The sequence below is a fragment of the Myotis brandtii genome, unplaced genomic scaffold, assembly GCF_000412655.1.
Source record: "Myotis brandtii unplaced genomic scaffold, ASM41265v1 scaffold151, whole genome shotgun sequence".
Classification (NCBI taxonomy): domain Eukaryota; kingdom Metazoa; phylum Chordata; class Mammalia; order Chiroptera; family Vespertilionidae; genus Myotis; species Myotis brandtii.
The window spans coordinates 1,173,645-1,189,763 of record NW_005355461.1 but is presented as its reverse complement, the minus strand read 5'-3'; the positions used below and the strand labels follow the sequence as shown (position 1 = coordinate 1,189,763).

General features: G+C 37.3%; 1 protein-coding gene across 1 annotated transcript in view; it reads left to right on the top strand.

Moving 5' to 3' along the window:
* Window positions 1–16,119, top strand: part of COL12A1 (collagen, type XII, alpha 1) — a 111,141-nt gene that overhangs the window by 22,816 nt on the left and 72,206 nt on the right. Inside the window, exons 12-14 of the mRNA XM_005861435.2 lie at window positions 2,259–2,531; window positions 4,348–4,620; window positions 13,032–13,304. Coding sequence (XP_005861497.1) covers window positions 2,259–2,531; window positions 4,348–4,620; window positions 13,032–13,304 — 819 coding nt within the window. The remainder of the gene's footprint in view (window positions 1–2,258; window positions 2,532–4,347; window positions 4,621–13,031; window positions 13,305–16,119) is intronic.

Here is a 16,119-nt window from a genome sequence, read left to right as displayed (position 1 = left end):
TTTGTTTGGGGTTTGGAGGTGCTCAGATGAGGCCCAGCTGTGAAGCAATGCAAGCTGCTGTGGGGCCTTGAGCCTTCTTTTGGATGTTCTGGTTCTCTCTGACCCAGCTGCAGTTTGTTAGGTAATTTTTCTCCTCAAAGGCCAGCCCATTCATATGCAAAAGCCTCTGTGCACAGCTTGGGTGGGGCAGGGTCTCAGGGAATCAACAGGGCGCAAACAGCTACTATGGCTACTCCTCAGTCCTACCCTAAGAGGCCCGGCTTCTCAGTGTCCCGGTAATCGCTGCAAGTACCTCTGAGAGAAAGCCGCCCTCAAGTTCTGACCGATGCCAACAGTCCAGTTTTCCTGTGGTCCCCAGAGACTCGCCCAGAACTGGAGTTCAGAGCAGTCAGGAGCTTGAGACTCCCTCCCGATTGAAAAAGACACCGGCGTCCAACGTCGCCAGCCCTTTCCACACTCGAGCCTCCGTACCTCGGCACTTTACTTCTGCACCTCCTCTGAGTCTCAGTGTGCTTTTCTCTTTCCTTCTAGTTGTAGAATTTCCACTCAGCCAGCCTTCCTGTGGTTCTGGGTGATGTCTGTTTTGTCTTTAGTTGTAGTTTTGAAGTGGTTGTGCGAGGCAGCAATTTCAGGTGTTTACCTATGCCGCCATCTTGGTTTCTCTTCAATGTTTTCTATTTTAATTGTGGTAAAATTTATATAACAGAAGATTGACCATTTCAACCATTTTTAAGTGTATGTTCAGTGGCATTTATATTGTTGTGCTACCATCACCACATCCATCTCCAGAAATTTTTTATATTGCAACACTGAAACTCTATACCCATTAAACAATAAATCCCCATATCCCACTTTCCCTGCCTTTGGCAACCACTATTCTACTCTCTGTTTTTATGGATTTAAATAATTTGGATACCTCATATGAGTAGAATAATCATACAATATTAGTCCTTTTGTGACTGGCTTATATCACTTAGCATAATGTCCTCAAGGTTCATCCATGTTGTAGCATGTGTCAGAATATCTTTTCTTCTTTTGGCCGAATGATACTTCATTGGATGTATAAATCACATTTTGTTTATCATTCACCCATGATAGATACTTGGGTTGTTTCCATGTTTTAGCTATTGTAAATAATGCTGCTAAGAACATGAATGTACAAATTTTACCAAATGCTTTAAGCATTGTTTGTTTAGATATATTCTCTTTGCTAGGTAGAGTTGAATACTTTCTGATACACTTCACTACATTTGACATTTAAAAGGTAGAGACTTAGAATCACACATCTATTAAGCTTCAGAGCCAGTATTCAAACTCATTAGTTTATCTGCCTAATTTTGGGGGAATAATTTAGTCTTTTTCCTTGTCATATCAGGGGTGCAAGTCTGCCAACAGCCATTTCTTTCTTTTCTTAAGGGATATAATTTCTTTCTCTTTTATGTGTTGGATTTTTATATAAACTTCTAATTGTATGAGAGGTGTATGAAGGCATGTTGCTCTGTGGTTATACCCCAGTGGATTGGGAAGAGAAAAACTGTTAGTTCATTTCCTGAATGTGATGTCTGTGTGGACAATTTTCCCATTAAACAAATAGGTCATTTAAGCATGTTTACTAAACACAAAGTCAAATGACGTTCTCATTTGGGTTCAATCAAAAATTCATTTAAGACTGTGAGTCTATTCATGTTACCCACATTGCAACTTAACCTTGAGATTTAGATCTGACTAGCATTCCTAAGTATCTGTAATGTGTTTGGTCCAGCATATGTATGGTCTAATTATTCTCCAAGTCAAATGACTGTGCAGATAAAAAGTTAGTTGTGGGACTGACTGGATAAGACAATTCATTCAAGTGGGTAAACGTGGTAGACCTGGGTGTTAGGTATTATTTTCCTACTTTCCTAAGAAAATCTGGTAAGGGTGAAAGCCTTGGTTACTTATATTTGAAGAAACAAATTTTTATTTTTGAATTTTATGTCAATATTAATTTATTATTTAATAGAGTATTTATGATTCTAAAGGTTTACTATTATATATATACCTCTTTATTTGATTAAAAAGTTAATAGTACTTGGTCTGTTTCTTGACATTGTATTTGTTTCAGAATCTAGTTAATGTCTGGCTAAATGAATGAAGTAACCAGGATGTTTGGCAAAAAACTGCTCATGGCTTTGTTTAGAGCACTGCTATAATTTAGTGATCAAAAGCTAGTTTTATATTTTTCATATAAAAAGGAAACTTTATTTTTTAAATTTCAGTAAAAGGAGCACCTCGAAACCTACAAGTGACAGATGAGACTACAGATAGCTTTAAAATTACCTGGACTCAAGCTCCAGGGAGAGTGTTAAGGTACCGAATTATATATAGACCAACTGCTGGTGGAGAAAGCAAAGAAGTTACCACTCCAGCCAATCAAAGGAGAAGAACCTTGGAGAACCTGACTCCAGACACAAAATATGAAGTCTCTGTAATTCCTGAGTATGTCTCAGGACCTGGCTCTCCATTGACTGGAAATGCAGCCACGGAAGAAGGTAAAGGAAATATGCTGACCACGTGGTAACAACTCAACTCTTAGTCTGCAGGAAAGACTTTGGACAACTGTCCAGATACTACAAGCCCTGAGACAGTTGGTCTCAATTATCCGAGTGTTTTGGACTATAGTCCTTTTAGACTTGAGTTACTCACATTTTTTACTTTCTCATGATAGCATTTATTTGGTTCAATAGAACTTGAATGCTGTGATATGGTCTAAATATTATTTTTAAGATATTATTAAATATTTTAATAGAAATTTAAGGATTACTAGCAATTAAAAAATCAAACTGCTATGCACTGTTGAAACAGATTATATATTACTTCTTCAGAAAGATTTCAGAATATTGACCTATTTTTACTTAAATGGTGTGATTTGGCTCCCAGGATAGATTGTGGCCAATGATTAATATTTAATGTTATTTGTTGAGAAAAAAATAAGGCATTCATAATTTTCATTTTATTCCCTATTTTTAAAGTTTTAAAAACATAACAATAATAACAACACCATATTAACAATGATGAAAAGTCATTGAGCACCTGTGTGTGTCAGGTTCTGTTTAAAGGGCTTTTTACGTATTATTTCATTTAATCCTGCATAGAGTCAATGAAGTTGCTATTTTTATTATTCTAGTTTTATAAGGAAATCAAGGCTAAAGACTCATGTTGCTAAGAAGCCGTATGTCTGAGTTTGTGCACTTTGTTGTCCCAGTGCAGACATTCACAAGGAATATCCGTTCTAGCTCGGCCTGCATCACTATTTCCCTCCCCGAGTAATGTAGCTAATTAGCCTTTTCTGCACCAGCCTTGGCCTGTCCACCTGCTTTCTTCCTCCTCTCTTCCCTTTGGGAAGTCACTGTTTCCCTTTGTCTCTTTTCTCCTGGGGATCTAAGGCTCTCTGTGCTGGGTATCCAAACAAGACCTAGTGACTTTATCTGGTTGTTTTCTGGAGTAAAAGTGGCTGGCTGTTGTGTGCCCAGTGGAATGTCACAGAGTTGGGTGCCTTGAGACCCTTCAGAGGCCGTATGGCCACTCTACCAGGAAAGTCATGCAATGTCAAGCATAGCTGCACAGGGATGGACAACCCCTGAGATTTACCCCAGGCTAGGCCTCTCTTAGGCTTGTTTCCTCTCTTACATATTTTTTTAGGGACAGCAGTATTTTACATTTATCATTTTTATCACATTAGTGTATGTTCTGGCCATTACATTTAGACCAGCGGTTCTCAACCTGTGGGCCGCGACCCCTTTGGTGGTCGAACGACCCTTTCACAGGGGTCGTCTAAGACCATCTGCATATCAGATATTACATTACGATTCATAACAGTAACAACATTATAGTTATGAAGTAGCAACGAAAATAATTTTATGGTTGGGTCAAAACATGAGGAACTGTATTTAAAGGGCCAGAAGGTTGAGAACCACTGATTTAGACATTCACAGCACCATGCCAATAAACCCTTTTTATTGCAAATATCTTAGAGGAGTTAAAATCCACATTGTGATACTAATCAACATACTGTATGGTATTTTGTTCCACTTTTAGAGAAAACCTTGTAGTTTTTTACATGACAGATTCTAACATGAAAGATTTTAACCAATCCTGTAAGCACAGAAGAGGAATTGCATAACTTTTGCTTTTTTTCCCTAATATACTATGGGGCCCAATTTAGAAGTGCTTGAACTCTATTGGGTAGTCAACAGTCAGGATATAAATTTAATTTCATATGCACATATGCATATACAGCAGCAAAGCGTTTTTCAAGTCATTTTATTACATAATGAGTTTTTATGTTTTTTTCTTTTTTTAATGAAGTTAGAGGGAACCCAAGAGACTTAAGAATTTCTGACCCTACCACATCATCTATGAAATTATCTTGGAGTGCGGCACCAGGAAAAGTGAAACAGTATCTGGTCACATACACCCCAGTGGCAGGAGGTGAAACTCAAGAGGTCACTGTGAGGGGCGACACAACCAACGCTGTTCTGAGAGGATTAAACGAAGGGACAAAATACACCTTATCCGTGACGGCCTTGTATGCCTCTGGGGCTGGCGATGCCCTTTTTGGAGAAGGAACAACGCTTGAAGGTAATTGCTGTCATAGTTTATAGAGACTCCCTCCCTCCCCCCACCCCCCAGCTTGTTTGCCATTGCATTTAGGAAGCTGAGAACATTTTCAGTGAATGAAATTTAGAAATGTGCAATCCTTTCTCTTAAAAGACATTTGTATTGAAAAATAAGCAATCATAAAACTTCCTCATATTCAGAGATGTAGAATATAAGCAACTGATTAGAAAGAAGTGTATTGGGGAGCTGGGTGCATACTAAGGCCCTAAAGATGTGTTGCAATGCCATGGGTTGGTTAAATGGAGAATAGGTGTGTGACACTCGGAGTGGGAAGGCAGCTTGGGAAACATCGTGGGTGAAGAGGGTTTGGATAGAGCCCATGGTCACACAGCTGCTTCTATCTCCCAGGAGCAGATAGGAGCCCTTTCTGACTCCCAGTCTCTTTTCATTCACCAGGTAGGAAAGCATTCATAATAGCTTGAGAAATCTGAAAATCCAAGTTTCTCTTAGTTTATTTTTCAACTGACCTCTAAATTTCAGTTGTATATTAGAAGTTCAAAGTTAATGCAGTACTTAGAACAACACTGGAGCTATTTCTCTAGAGTAAATTATCAGAAAGTTTCATATCTTTTAGGACCTTTGAAATATAATGGAAGCTTAGAATTAACTCACCACAACTACAAAGGCAAGTCATGTGAGAGAGAGAGAAAATATACATTTAACGTAACCACATGAGAATGGAATATAATGTTAAAAAGAAATGTCAGTGAATGGTTACAGTGATGAGTCAGTACCATAGTTGGGGACCTAAATGGAAAACCAGGCATAGCTTTCTTTCTTGTTATTACGTTCTTTTAGATAACTTATTTAAAATGGCCATAGAAAGAAAACAAATCTGAAGTGTCTTTTGTGGTGTGAAATCACAGTGATAATTGATTGCAAAATATCCATTAAATTTGATGGATCCAGAAGTTTGGAAGGTTATAGATGTTTTAATTAGCAGGGACAGGCTTACAGTAGGTAGTTAAGCTTCAAGACTTAGTCAAGAATTAAAAACAAATAAAAACAAAAATATTCGAATTAAAATGGTCTCTGGAATAGTGATCAAGAATTCAATTCCAATAGTCTATAATATTTTTAGAAGAGAATTAAAAAAGATAAAATACCTGTGTGTAAAATACTGATTACCAGAAGAGTCCTGGTTTGGCTACTTAGCCATGTAACCTTTAAATAATTCCTTAATCCCGCTGAGCCTCAGTTTACCCATCTGTAAAGAAGGAATGATCATTGTTACCCCTTTCTACCAGACCTGTGGAGATCAAATGGGAGAATGTAAGTGAAACTCTTTGGGAACTGTAAAATACTATATGTCTATAAGTGTATCAATAAGAAATAATTAGTAATTAGAACTGATTACTAATACTTCCATAAGTATTTCAGAGACATTGATTGGCTACACTAAAGTTTTGAAAACAATAAGAGCTAGAAATAGAAATTGCCTTCATTACAGAGACATAATCCAAACAATAAAAGCATGTGATCTTTATAGCTGGAGCGACGTCCAGAATTCCTGAGAAGTATGTCCTTTCCTTTTGACCTTTTGAAGTTCTCTTTCTCATGTGCTTTCCAGAGGTTTTCAACACAGATTGTTCACAGGATTTTTTTTTAAGGATAAACTTTCAAGCTTTTATTTTTTTACAAAACAGTTGTAGATTGTTTGCATTTGGGAAAATTTCTCCCATATAAGGAATATCTTGGAAATAGTTTAATAGTTTTTTACTTTTGCTTGTAACTTTTAATCTTCTGATATTCTTCTGCATGTTCTTACTTCAAAAATATATTCATATTTAACACAAATCTCGATTCTAAAAAATTATGGTATTTTTGCAAAGAATAATATATAAATAAACTTTTGAAAAAACAAAATACAAATTTTAATTTAACTAGCAAACACATTCTGTTGGGCTGTGATTTTTCTAGGTTAGGTGTATGGTTAAATTGCTTATAATTTTATAGCTTTGCACAAGTCATGTAGAAAATCTACCAACTTGTATGCGTGTATGAGTGTATGCTCCAGGACATAGTTGATCAAAAATTATCTCCAAGGAAGATACATGGGTAGTAAAATAAATTTAAAAAATTATCCCTTTTCATTTCCTGAGAAGGAGGCAAGCTAGATGATTTGTAAGTTTTCTTTAAAAATATAGTTAATTCATATATAAATTGCCAAAATAAATTTTTTTCCATTTACACCAAACTTTACCAAGATGAAGGATTATATTAAATGCTGCCAGCATGATTTTATTAACATATTTATCCCATTGCATTATGTGTGGTAAACTTGACAAATATGTGAAAGCATAGTTGTGACTAAATTAAAATAATAGAAGATTTTTGCCCCTGGTTATTCCATTTCATTTTATTGTATTAACTCAGCCAAATCCACATACCATATACAGGAATAGGATATGATGGTAAATGCAGGGGATGGAAAGCCAGAAACAAAGCCAGGCAAGTGCTTTTGAGGGCTGCTGTTTTTCCAATCTGTTTTTCTCTTGGGAGAGGAGGTGGTAAGAGCCTACCAGGCAGGAATGTTTCTTTCATCCAGAGGCATGGATCAGCAGGCAAGAGCATTCTGTAGGTTGAAAATTTTATAGATTGCCTGAAGTGCATTCTATTTAATTCAGAAAGAATTAAAACAATATTTGGTGTGGTCTACAACCATCCCTAACTTGAAAATGTTCCCTAGTGCTTTCTTGAAATGCAGCCAATGATCAGAAAATTCCCCTGTCCCTGGAAGAGAGATTTATTAGCATTGGCATTGGGGAAGTTCATGGCTGGCTCTAGTACTGCATGAAATAGAATCACAAAGGCAGAGTTTATTACTATTTCAGATCCCAACTTCAGAGGAATCTGAGCACAAACCAGTAGGTTTGATTTACATTATTCCCTGCCCCCTCCGGTTGTTGTTAAAGTAGATTTAATGTGCTTACTAAAACACTGTTGTAGATGTAAATGCACTTTAAGTTTGGTCGAACTTTTGCTTGTCACTGCTAGTGGTTAGAGAGAGGAAAACCGGTTCTTATAAACCTCGAAATGAATAACTCAGAGTTTTACCACAAATGAATGAAAATTTCAGTTTGGGAATAATACGGTTCTTTTTATTTTTGAGTGCTGTTTTCTGGCAATGGAAAAGATGACTTTTCAGAATTTCCTTTGTTTCAGTTGCTATAGCAACCCGCCAGGGTCCTAGACATGAATGGCTTCCTGTACATCACACAAGCTAACGCAGCTGACATTTTGGTACAATGAGGTTTTTAACACATCAAGGAATTCCTCTGCATGGTGTTGAGTAACATGGGCTCTCACAAAGATGGACTGAACAAGGCCTCTATGTTTCCCTAAATTTACTGCTGTCTCATAACTTGAAAAAATCATACATTCTGGGTATAACTACTCTGACGTTTCCAGGGAACTAGCACAATCACCAAACAGTAATTCACATTTCCTTTTCTGCAAATTAATGGCTCATCAGAGAAGAATCTAAATCAAACTGGAGAGGTAACAATTGTGGAAGAAATGCCACAGGCTTTGAGGCTGAAGAATGATTTAATCATTAAGAGGTTTTTAAGAACTATGTATTGCTTACAGTAATTAAGTTCACTTATCAATAGTGAACTTTGTCCTTTTCAAAGGTGGCTCTAATTCATTGGTTGTAAATCGAGTGTGTTTCCACATGAACATTATCCAGAAGCAGGTCTTCTGTATTCTGCTGTGGAAAGTTGGATGACTTTTGAGTTGAGCTCTAATGGAAAAGACAAATTGATTTAGAAGAGGGTTTACATTACATTTTCAATTTAACTTCTATTTTTGAAAGTGGTATGTGAAACTCAATGAAAGCTGGCTGGAACAATCTATAAGATGAAATATAGTTTCATTTCATTATGATTAATTTTTCAGTTATCATCATTGGCTAATTTGTATTATAATTATATTTGAATTGGATGATGATTTGCTTTTCAGAAAGCAAATGGAAAAGGGCTGAGGATATGTAGGAAAGTTACTTAAATGAGGCATTAGTTCTTTGGCCTTGTATATGGAAAAAAGTAGAAATCAACCCCTGTAGATGTTCAGATCATGAGAAATGCACCTGTCTAAATTACTTCCCACAGAAGCAGCACAGAGATGTATGCAAGCAGGCATGAGAAAAGTGCCTTTTGAACTTATGTTAATACACTTTATAATCAAGGTGGAAATGCTGAGTATCAACATTTCAAAAATGATGAGTTTTGTAGTATATTTAAATTTATGATAGAAAAGCATTGTTATTCCTTATTCCTATACTGGCACTATGCTGGGGAGAATAGGGTAGAGGAGAAAACTATTGAGAAAAAATTCAAAGGAATAAGATGAAGGCATACCCTCAGTGTAGAAGATGACTTCTTTGATACGATTGCCAGAAATTAATTCTATTACTAGAGGTAAAAGTAATATACAAAGCACAGGCATGTGGTACAGAACTATGAGCTTAAATATTATTGAAAACAGTATCACTTCCGTAAAAAGCCTGAACAGACAAAAACACATTTGTAGGTCTTGGGCAGAGGGAAAGGAGGAACTCAAAGAGGAAGGGAGCCTTTGCTAGAGCAGAATTGGATCCAGGTTTGGGGAAAAGTAGTGACAAAGTGGTAAACAGTCTAGCAGAGCTGCTTTCTGTTGACTGCCACCATTGCTCTGCCTTCCCCTGTGAGGGACAGTAATCTTCCCTGGAGAGAGGCTGCAGACTGGTTTCATGAAGTTTTTCCTTTCTTATTCCTCTCCCTTCCCAGGTACTCTAAAAAGAAACTGTTTCCAAAACCCACTCTAATGAAACCAAGACGAATAATCTCTTTCTGCAGTCATTGATGTCTGACGTTTCTTAGACTGGGGACAAAACCTACAATTTAATATTTTAAACCAAACCAAATGCTTTGCCGGGTAACACTCGGATTGAACCTCATTTACAGGAAAATGTGATCAACTCTTGAATGAGGAGCATACAGGGTAGGGCAAAAGTGGGTTTACAGGTGTTTGTGTGGAAAATAATCCAATAAATAATAATCCAAGAATAAACTTGTTTCACATACTCAACTGTAAACCTACTTTTGCCCCACCCTGTGTATTGAGAGCCATCTCCTTTTGAGACAGAATAAGGGGAAGAGAGAGTGGCGAGCAACCCATGTGTGTTTGGGATGGAGAGGATGTGATGAGAAGCTTCAATCTACTTAATTTTCGGAGGGTCAGCGTTTAGCCTGTTCCACTACCTAAAGGTGATTTGTTGTGCATGGTCATGGACCCGCATCATATAGGAACCATTAAGCAGTCTGGCACAGCATCACTGTGTCCTGCACAGCATCACTGTGTCCAACAGTTTTGAGCCATTTTTGCTTTCACCAGGCATCTTTATTTGGAAGGAGCCTCATTTCAGAGTTGAAAGCAAGTATGAGGGTTCCTTCCCACACTGATCAAGCACACCTTCCAAATAAATGTCTCTCTAGACCTCAAAAGAGGGGTAGCAGAAAGAAGAGAAAAGAATGAAAGGAGAAAAGAATAAAGAGTTGTAGAGGAGCTAGAATCACAGAGGAGATTTAGGAAACATCAGTGCTTAGGCATCTCTCCAGATATTCCAATTAGTTGATTTGGGCCTGGCCTAGTCTCTGGCTCTCTAGGCGATTCTATGTATCTGATTAGGTCCAGTCCAGTTATTTTGGTCCTGAGGACCCCAGGGTCCCAGGAGGTGACCCAGCCTGCTGGTGGTCTGGTCAGCTGATTTCATATCTAGTTTTAAGACCAGCGTTGCCACTCGGCAGCCTGCCAATGAAATCATAGGGTACAAAGTGATTGCTTCATTTTTTTTGAAATCTAATATTTGGCCAAGCCAAGATTCCATTTTTAAAAACTTCAAGGGTTATAGGCCAGATGAAGTTTACTGTTATGAGTATATCATAGTCTCAAAATTCTTGGGTGTCATGCAGCAGCTGGAATACCCAACCCTTCTACTTCTTTTTTAAGAAAAAGTTTATCAATGTGTTTGACAATAGTATAAACTTAATATTTAGCAGTATTCTGATCAAGCTGTCTGACGTATAAGAAGCCCATTGAAATGGCTTATCTTTTCAATCTTGGCTACTGGATTGAATTGTCTTTCTTCTTCCCATATTTCTTCGTCATTAACATGGAATGCTGCAATGCCGGTGCCTGCAAATAATGCCTTTATGTGACACTTGCAGAAACTATAATTTTTTGAGGATTTTTTCCTGTAATTGAGAACTTAGCATTCACTTGAATTAGTGTTGATAGCCATTAATTAGAACTCAGGAATATCTTTTAGTTAATATTTTATTTATATCTTAAAAGGTGTTTTTACAGATTATTTTCAAGACATTGATAAACCTTGCAAATGTTTTTATTGCCATTTTACAGGTCTTGAGAGTGTTAAAATAGTTGATTAAAATCCATGGGAATACATGTCTAGTGATCTAAGTACCTTTTGTTTGTAGCCTACAAATGTCTTTGTGAATGTATTTTTGCTTCAGACACAATTCTCTTTTTATTTTCTCACAGTGACATCATTAGCTTGTGTTTGTGAAATTGATGTCTGTTGTCATGGAAAGAAACAATGTCACAAATTCAATGCCGTAGAAAGTAGGGAGAAAAATGGCCTTGGGAAGACTAGAAGCTAAAATTATTGTTTATGAATTACTTCAAATTAATTTGGAAGATAATTCCCACATTCTAGCTAACTTTATTTGTCTTATATATTTTTTGGAATGTCATTAATGCAGTTTTTAGCTCATTTAAATTCAAAGTCAGATTTAAGTACAATTATTTTATAACAGTTGTTCCTAACTGCAACTTAGGAAATTTAGGAGGATGCATATGATAAATGGCTATATATCAAACAAACATGCGCTGCACATGGAAAACCATGGGGGGATATCAATGATTAAAAAACAAAAACCAAAAAACAACACCTACACCAACCAAACCAAACCAAAGAAAAAGTTTGCTTACATTTCTGTTAGTAGAGAAAAATATAAAGATGTATGGCCATTTAAGTAGCAAATACAGGTAAAGAAGACAGTTAGATGAAATTAAACTCAAGTATTGAGGGAAAAAAGTCAACATGTTCTTGAAAATAAGTATTCTTGGTTACAGTGAAATATGTAACTAATTTCCCTCTAGAGTTGAAATGTCTCGTCAGCAGTTAAAGTTATTTATAATGGAGTTAGAATTTTCCATTTGCACTTGGGGTCTGGTAGGATGCCCAGCTTCTGTTTTATTTATTTTTCCCCTCTAAAGTCTACCATATATGATAGGTGTTCGTTCACCCAGATTTCTTTTTCACTTATTGTTATCTTTACTTTTGGTGCTGAAATTTAATTGTGTAAGCATGAATATTTTTGTTATATTCATTTTTATCCTTTGATTCAAGTAAAATAATAGTCTTCAAAATTCTTGTAACAGCATTATATATCATTTGCTTGAATATACAATTACTGGTAAAATGTATGCTGTAGGAGCAGATAGTTTTATATTTATGTCATACTGTGGCATAAACCTTAGTAAAGGTAGCCAATATAAAGTGACCTGTATGTTTAACTTACATTTAAATTATGGAAAGTGAGGGTTTTATTGGAAGACATCTGTGCCTCCTATTAAGTTGAGGTTTCCATATTTTTCCATTTGGGTTGTATTTTTTTAAATGAAAGAACCAAAATTTCATAACAGACATTTTCGATCAGCTAGAACAAGTGGTGTGTTTTATTTTGATGACTAATCACGCTTAGGTTTTCCAGAAGAATTGGTGGTTTTTAGTTTCTTTAGGGGTAAGCTGAATTGAAAGTTTGCACTTCTGCACGAACGAATAGTTTCCATCAAAAAAATGATTGTTGGAATTAAGATTTGTGACACTTGGATCGAACCTCACATTTGAAATGATTGCAAATCATACATTGAAACTGAGCTTATTTAAATTAGAGAGGAAAAGATGATGGTAAAGAAATAAAGATCTTTGTGAGCCATGTGCTATGTCATAAGATGGACTGATACGTGGTAAAACTTTGGGATTCAGATGCATTCTTTTCTTTGGAAAACTTTCTGTGAGGCATATACCCCTTCATATTTGGATGTCACCCTTGTTCTGAAGGACCTTACCATCTGACTGGACAGATCGGGGCCAGGGTGCTAGGTAGGAATCAGATAAAATTCTAATATTCTATCCATCAGTCTGTTCCACTCACAGAACAGGGCAGTCAGCTCAGAAAGGAGAAATGAGCAACTTTAGATGAATTGAGTTTGAGTCCAGCAAGTTAGGATGTCTACCAGGATGAAGTAATATTGACATATCTTGTAGACATTAAATAATGATTCCCTTTTAATTTCTATTCTAGAACGTGGTTCAGCTCGGGATTTAATTACTAAAGATATCACGGACACATCAATTGGGGCTTATTGGACCTCTGCTCCGGGAATGGTTCGAGGTTACAGGGTCTCGTGGAAATCGCTTTATGATGATGTTGAGGCTGGAGAGAAAAATCTTCCTGAAGATGCAATTCATACGGTGATAGAAAACCTGCAGCCGGAGACCAAATACAAACTTTCAGTATTTGCCGTTTACAGCAGTGGAGAAGGAGAACCTTTGAATGGAGAAGCCACAACTGAATGTAGGTAACATCACAAATGTGTTTGGGTGTGTTAGCTACCCTCTCAAGCGATAGGAAGTTGAACTGCTTGCTTTTTTCTTTTCTTTATATGATCATTGAGGACTGAAAAATTAGAACCTTGAAAGAATGTGGTTTGGCCCTAGCCGGTTTGGCTCACTGGATAGCACGTCGGCCTGTGAACCAAAGGGTCCCGGGTTCGATTCCGGTCAAGGGCATGCATGTACCTTGGTTGCCGGCTCCTCCCCGGCCAGGGCTCTGGTCAGGGCATATGCAGGAAGCCAATCAATGTGTTTCTCTCACATCGATGTTTCTCTCTATCTTTCCCTCTCTCTTCCACCCTCTAAAAATCAATGGAAAAATATCCTTGGGTGAGGATTAAAACACACACACACACAAAAACCCCAATGTGGTTTTAATTCAGGTTCATTTAGTATCTAAAATTTATACCCTCCCACCCTAGCTTGTTTGGCTCTGTGGATAGAGCGTCAGCCTGCAGACTGAAGGGTCCCAGGTTCGATTCCAGTCAAGGGCACAGACCCGGGTTGACAGCTTGATCCCCAGTTGGGGGCATGTAGGAGGCAGCCAATCAATGATTCTCTCTCATCATTGATGTTTCTATCTCTCTCTCCCTCTTCCTTCCTCTCTGAAATCAATAAAAATATATTAAAAAAAAAAAATTTTTTCCCCCCCCCCCCCACACACACCTATGTGTAATGATCAACTAGATAAGAAACTCAACTAGTAAAAAGATCAGGAGCTATGGAAACAAAGAGAATTTGGGCATGTTTATAGCTATATGACCTTGGGCAAGTTACTTAATCTTTGAGCCTCAATTATCTAATCTGTAGAATGCAGTCTTTTAAGACTTGTCCTGAGGGTTAAATGAAACAACAATGTTCAAAGCACCAAGCAGAGTGCTTAGCCACTTAGAGATGACTGGTAAATAATAGTGCCTACTGAGACTATGATTAATCTCAGATTCTTTAACTCTGGTTGGTGAGGTTAAATCAAAAGTCCACTCAGTTTTCTGGTGGCTCCCATTTGCCTTAATCCCATTAATATTCTTTCTTGTGAATAATTCTGAATGACATACCATCATTTAGTATCAGCTGGCTGGTAAAATATGTGTCCATATTTTTTAATTCTCTTTTCTAAAAAGTTATTTGTTAATCATGGGCATGTCTCAAAATTTATAGGGGAAAACTTTATTTCTTTTGTTTTAGGAAAATTTTAGGGAAAGAGGAAAGAATGGGGAATTCTTACATTTCCTTTTATTAGAAAGAAGTGGAGGGATTGGGTGATTTTTTGGGCAAAAGGCAATTTCAGTTAAGTCCTATATCTTGATCTTAAGTTATTCTTAAATTAAAATCTTTTGGTCTGAGAGAATTTGTCTTTTCTTTTTAATCACTGGAAAACTAAGTTGGCTATGTCTAAGCTTAACTTTGTGTCAAAATTAACAATAAAAAAAACAACCCATCAAGCTCCTTTTAGGAAATTTAAGTAGTTGGAAAGGCATATTTCTCAGATATGAGAAATATGATTGGTTTATATAGTAATGAATGAAATCTTGTTTTTGAATATGTTGGCTGGTGTTGTTTAAGAATCTGGCAGAAATTCATCTCTATTTCTGACAGAAATTCATTTGTTGTAAAGAGAAGCCATGTTGTAAACTTAGGCCAAATATGACACATAAAGCTAAATTTATTTGTGGGAGTAAAAATACAATTCATGTGGCTGAGAAATTATTCAAGTATTTGTATTTAGAGGGAGAAAAGTGTGTTTTTTTATTTTTTTAAAAATACCTCTTCTCCCCAAAGACTGAGTTTTCAATTATTTGTTTATGATTGAAAATCTCCACAAGGAACATGTGTTAGCCAAAGGCAAATATGGTAAGAGAAATCCTAAATAATCTTTCATTTCTAAGAAGCTGGGCATCTAAGAAATTTTCAGTTTTTCTTGGCTAATTGATTTAAAGGTGCGGGAAGATAAAGTCCTCTTTTGAACTAGCAGTAGACGAAACAGGAATGAAACATACACTTTATAGAGTATATGCAAACTGCTTAAACATCTAAGCAAATATGAGAGAACCCGGGCACTGTTGTTTGTTCTACTACCATTTTGTTGTTTTACTTTGCCCACTTTGTGGAAAGCAAAGAAGTTTAGAAAGTACTTTGAGCAATCAGAGTCAGATGTGGTATTTAGGTGGTGGGTGAATCCTAAAATGTGGCTAACTGGGTAGAGTCACTAGGTCACGCTCATAGAGTTCCTTATAAACTTCCAAGGGGACATTTTGGAAATATTTTCAGGATTGATTTCAACTCAGAGACATGGTATGCAGGTTGTTGATAGAATGAAAACTGTGCATTGTGGCTAAAAAGCCAGCAGATGAGAAACTTTCTACTGGCCCTCCAATGCTGGTTTAGCAGAGAGCAGTAGGTGTTGGAAAGCTTCTGAGAGTTACTGATACAGGAATAGAACTAACAATGTGAGTATTATAGCATTATATAACACTAGAGGCCTGGTGCACAAAATTCGTGCATGGGGGCAGGGGGGGGTCCCTCAGCCTGGCCTGCACCCTCTCCAATCCGGGACCACAGGGATCAGGCCTAAACCGGCAGTTGGACATCCCTCTCGCAATCCAGGACCTCTGGCTCCTAACCGCTCACCTGCCTGCCTGCCTGATCGCCCTTAACCACTATGCCTGCCTGTCTGCCTGATGCCCCTAATTGCTCCCTTGCCTGCCTGATCGCCCCTAACTGCCTTCCCCTGCCGGCCTGGTCACCCCTAACTGCCCTCCCCTGACGGCCTGGTCTCC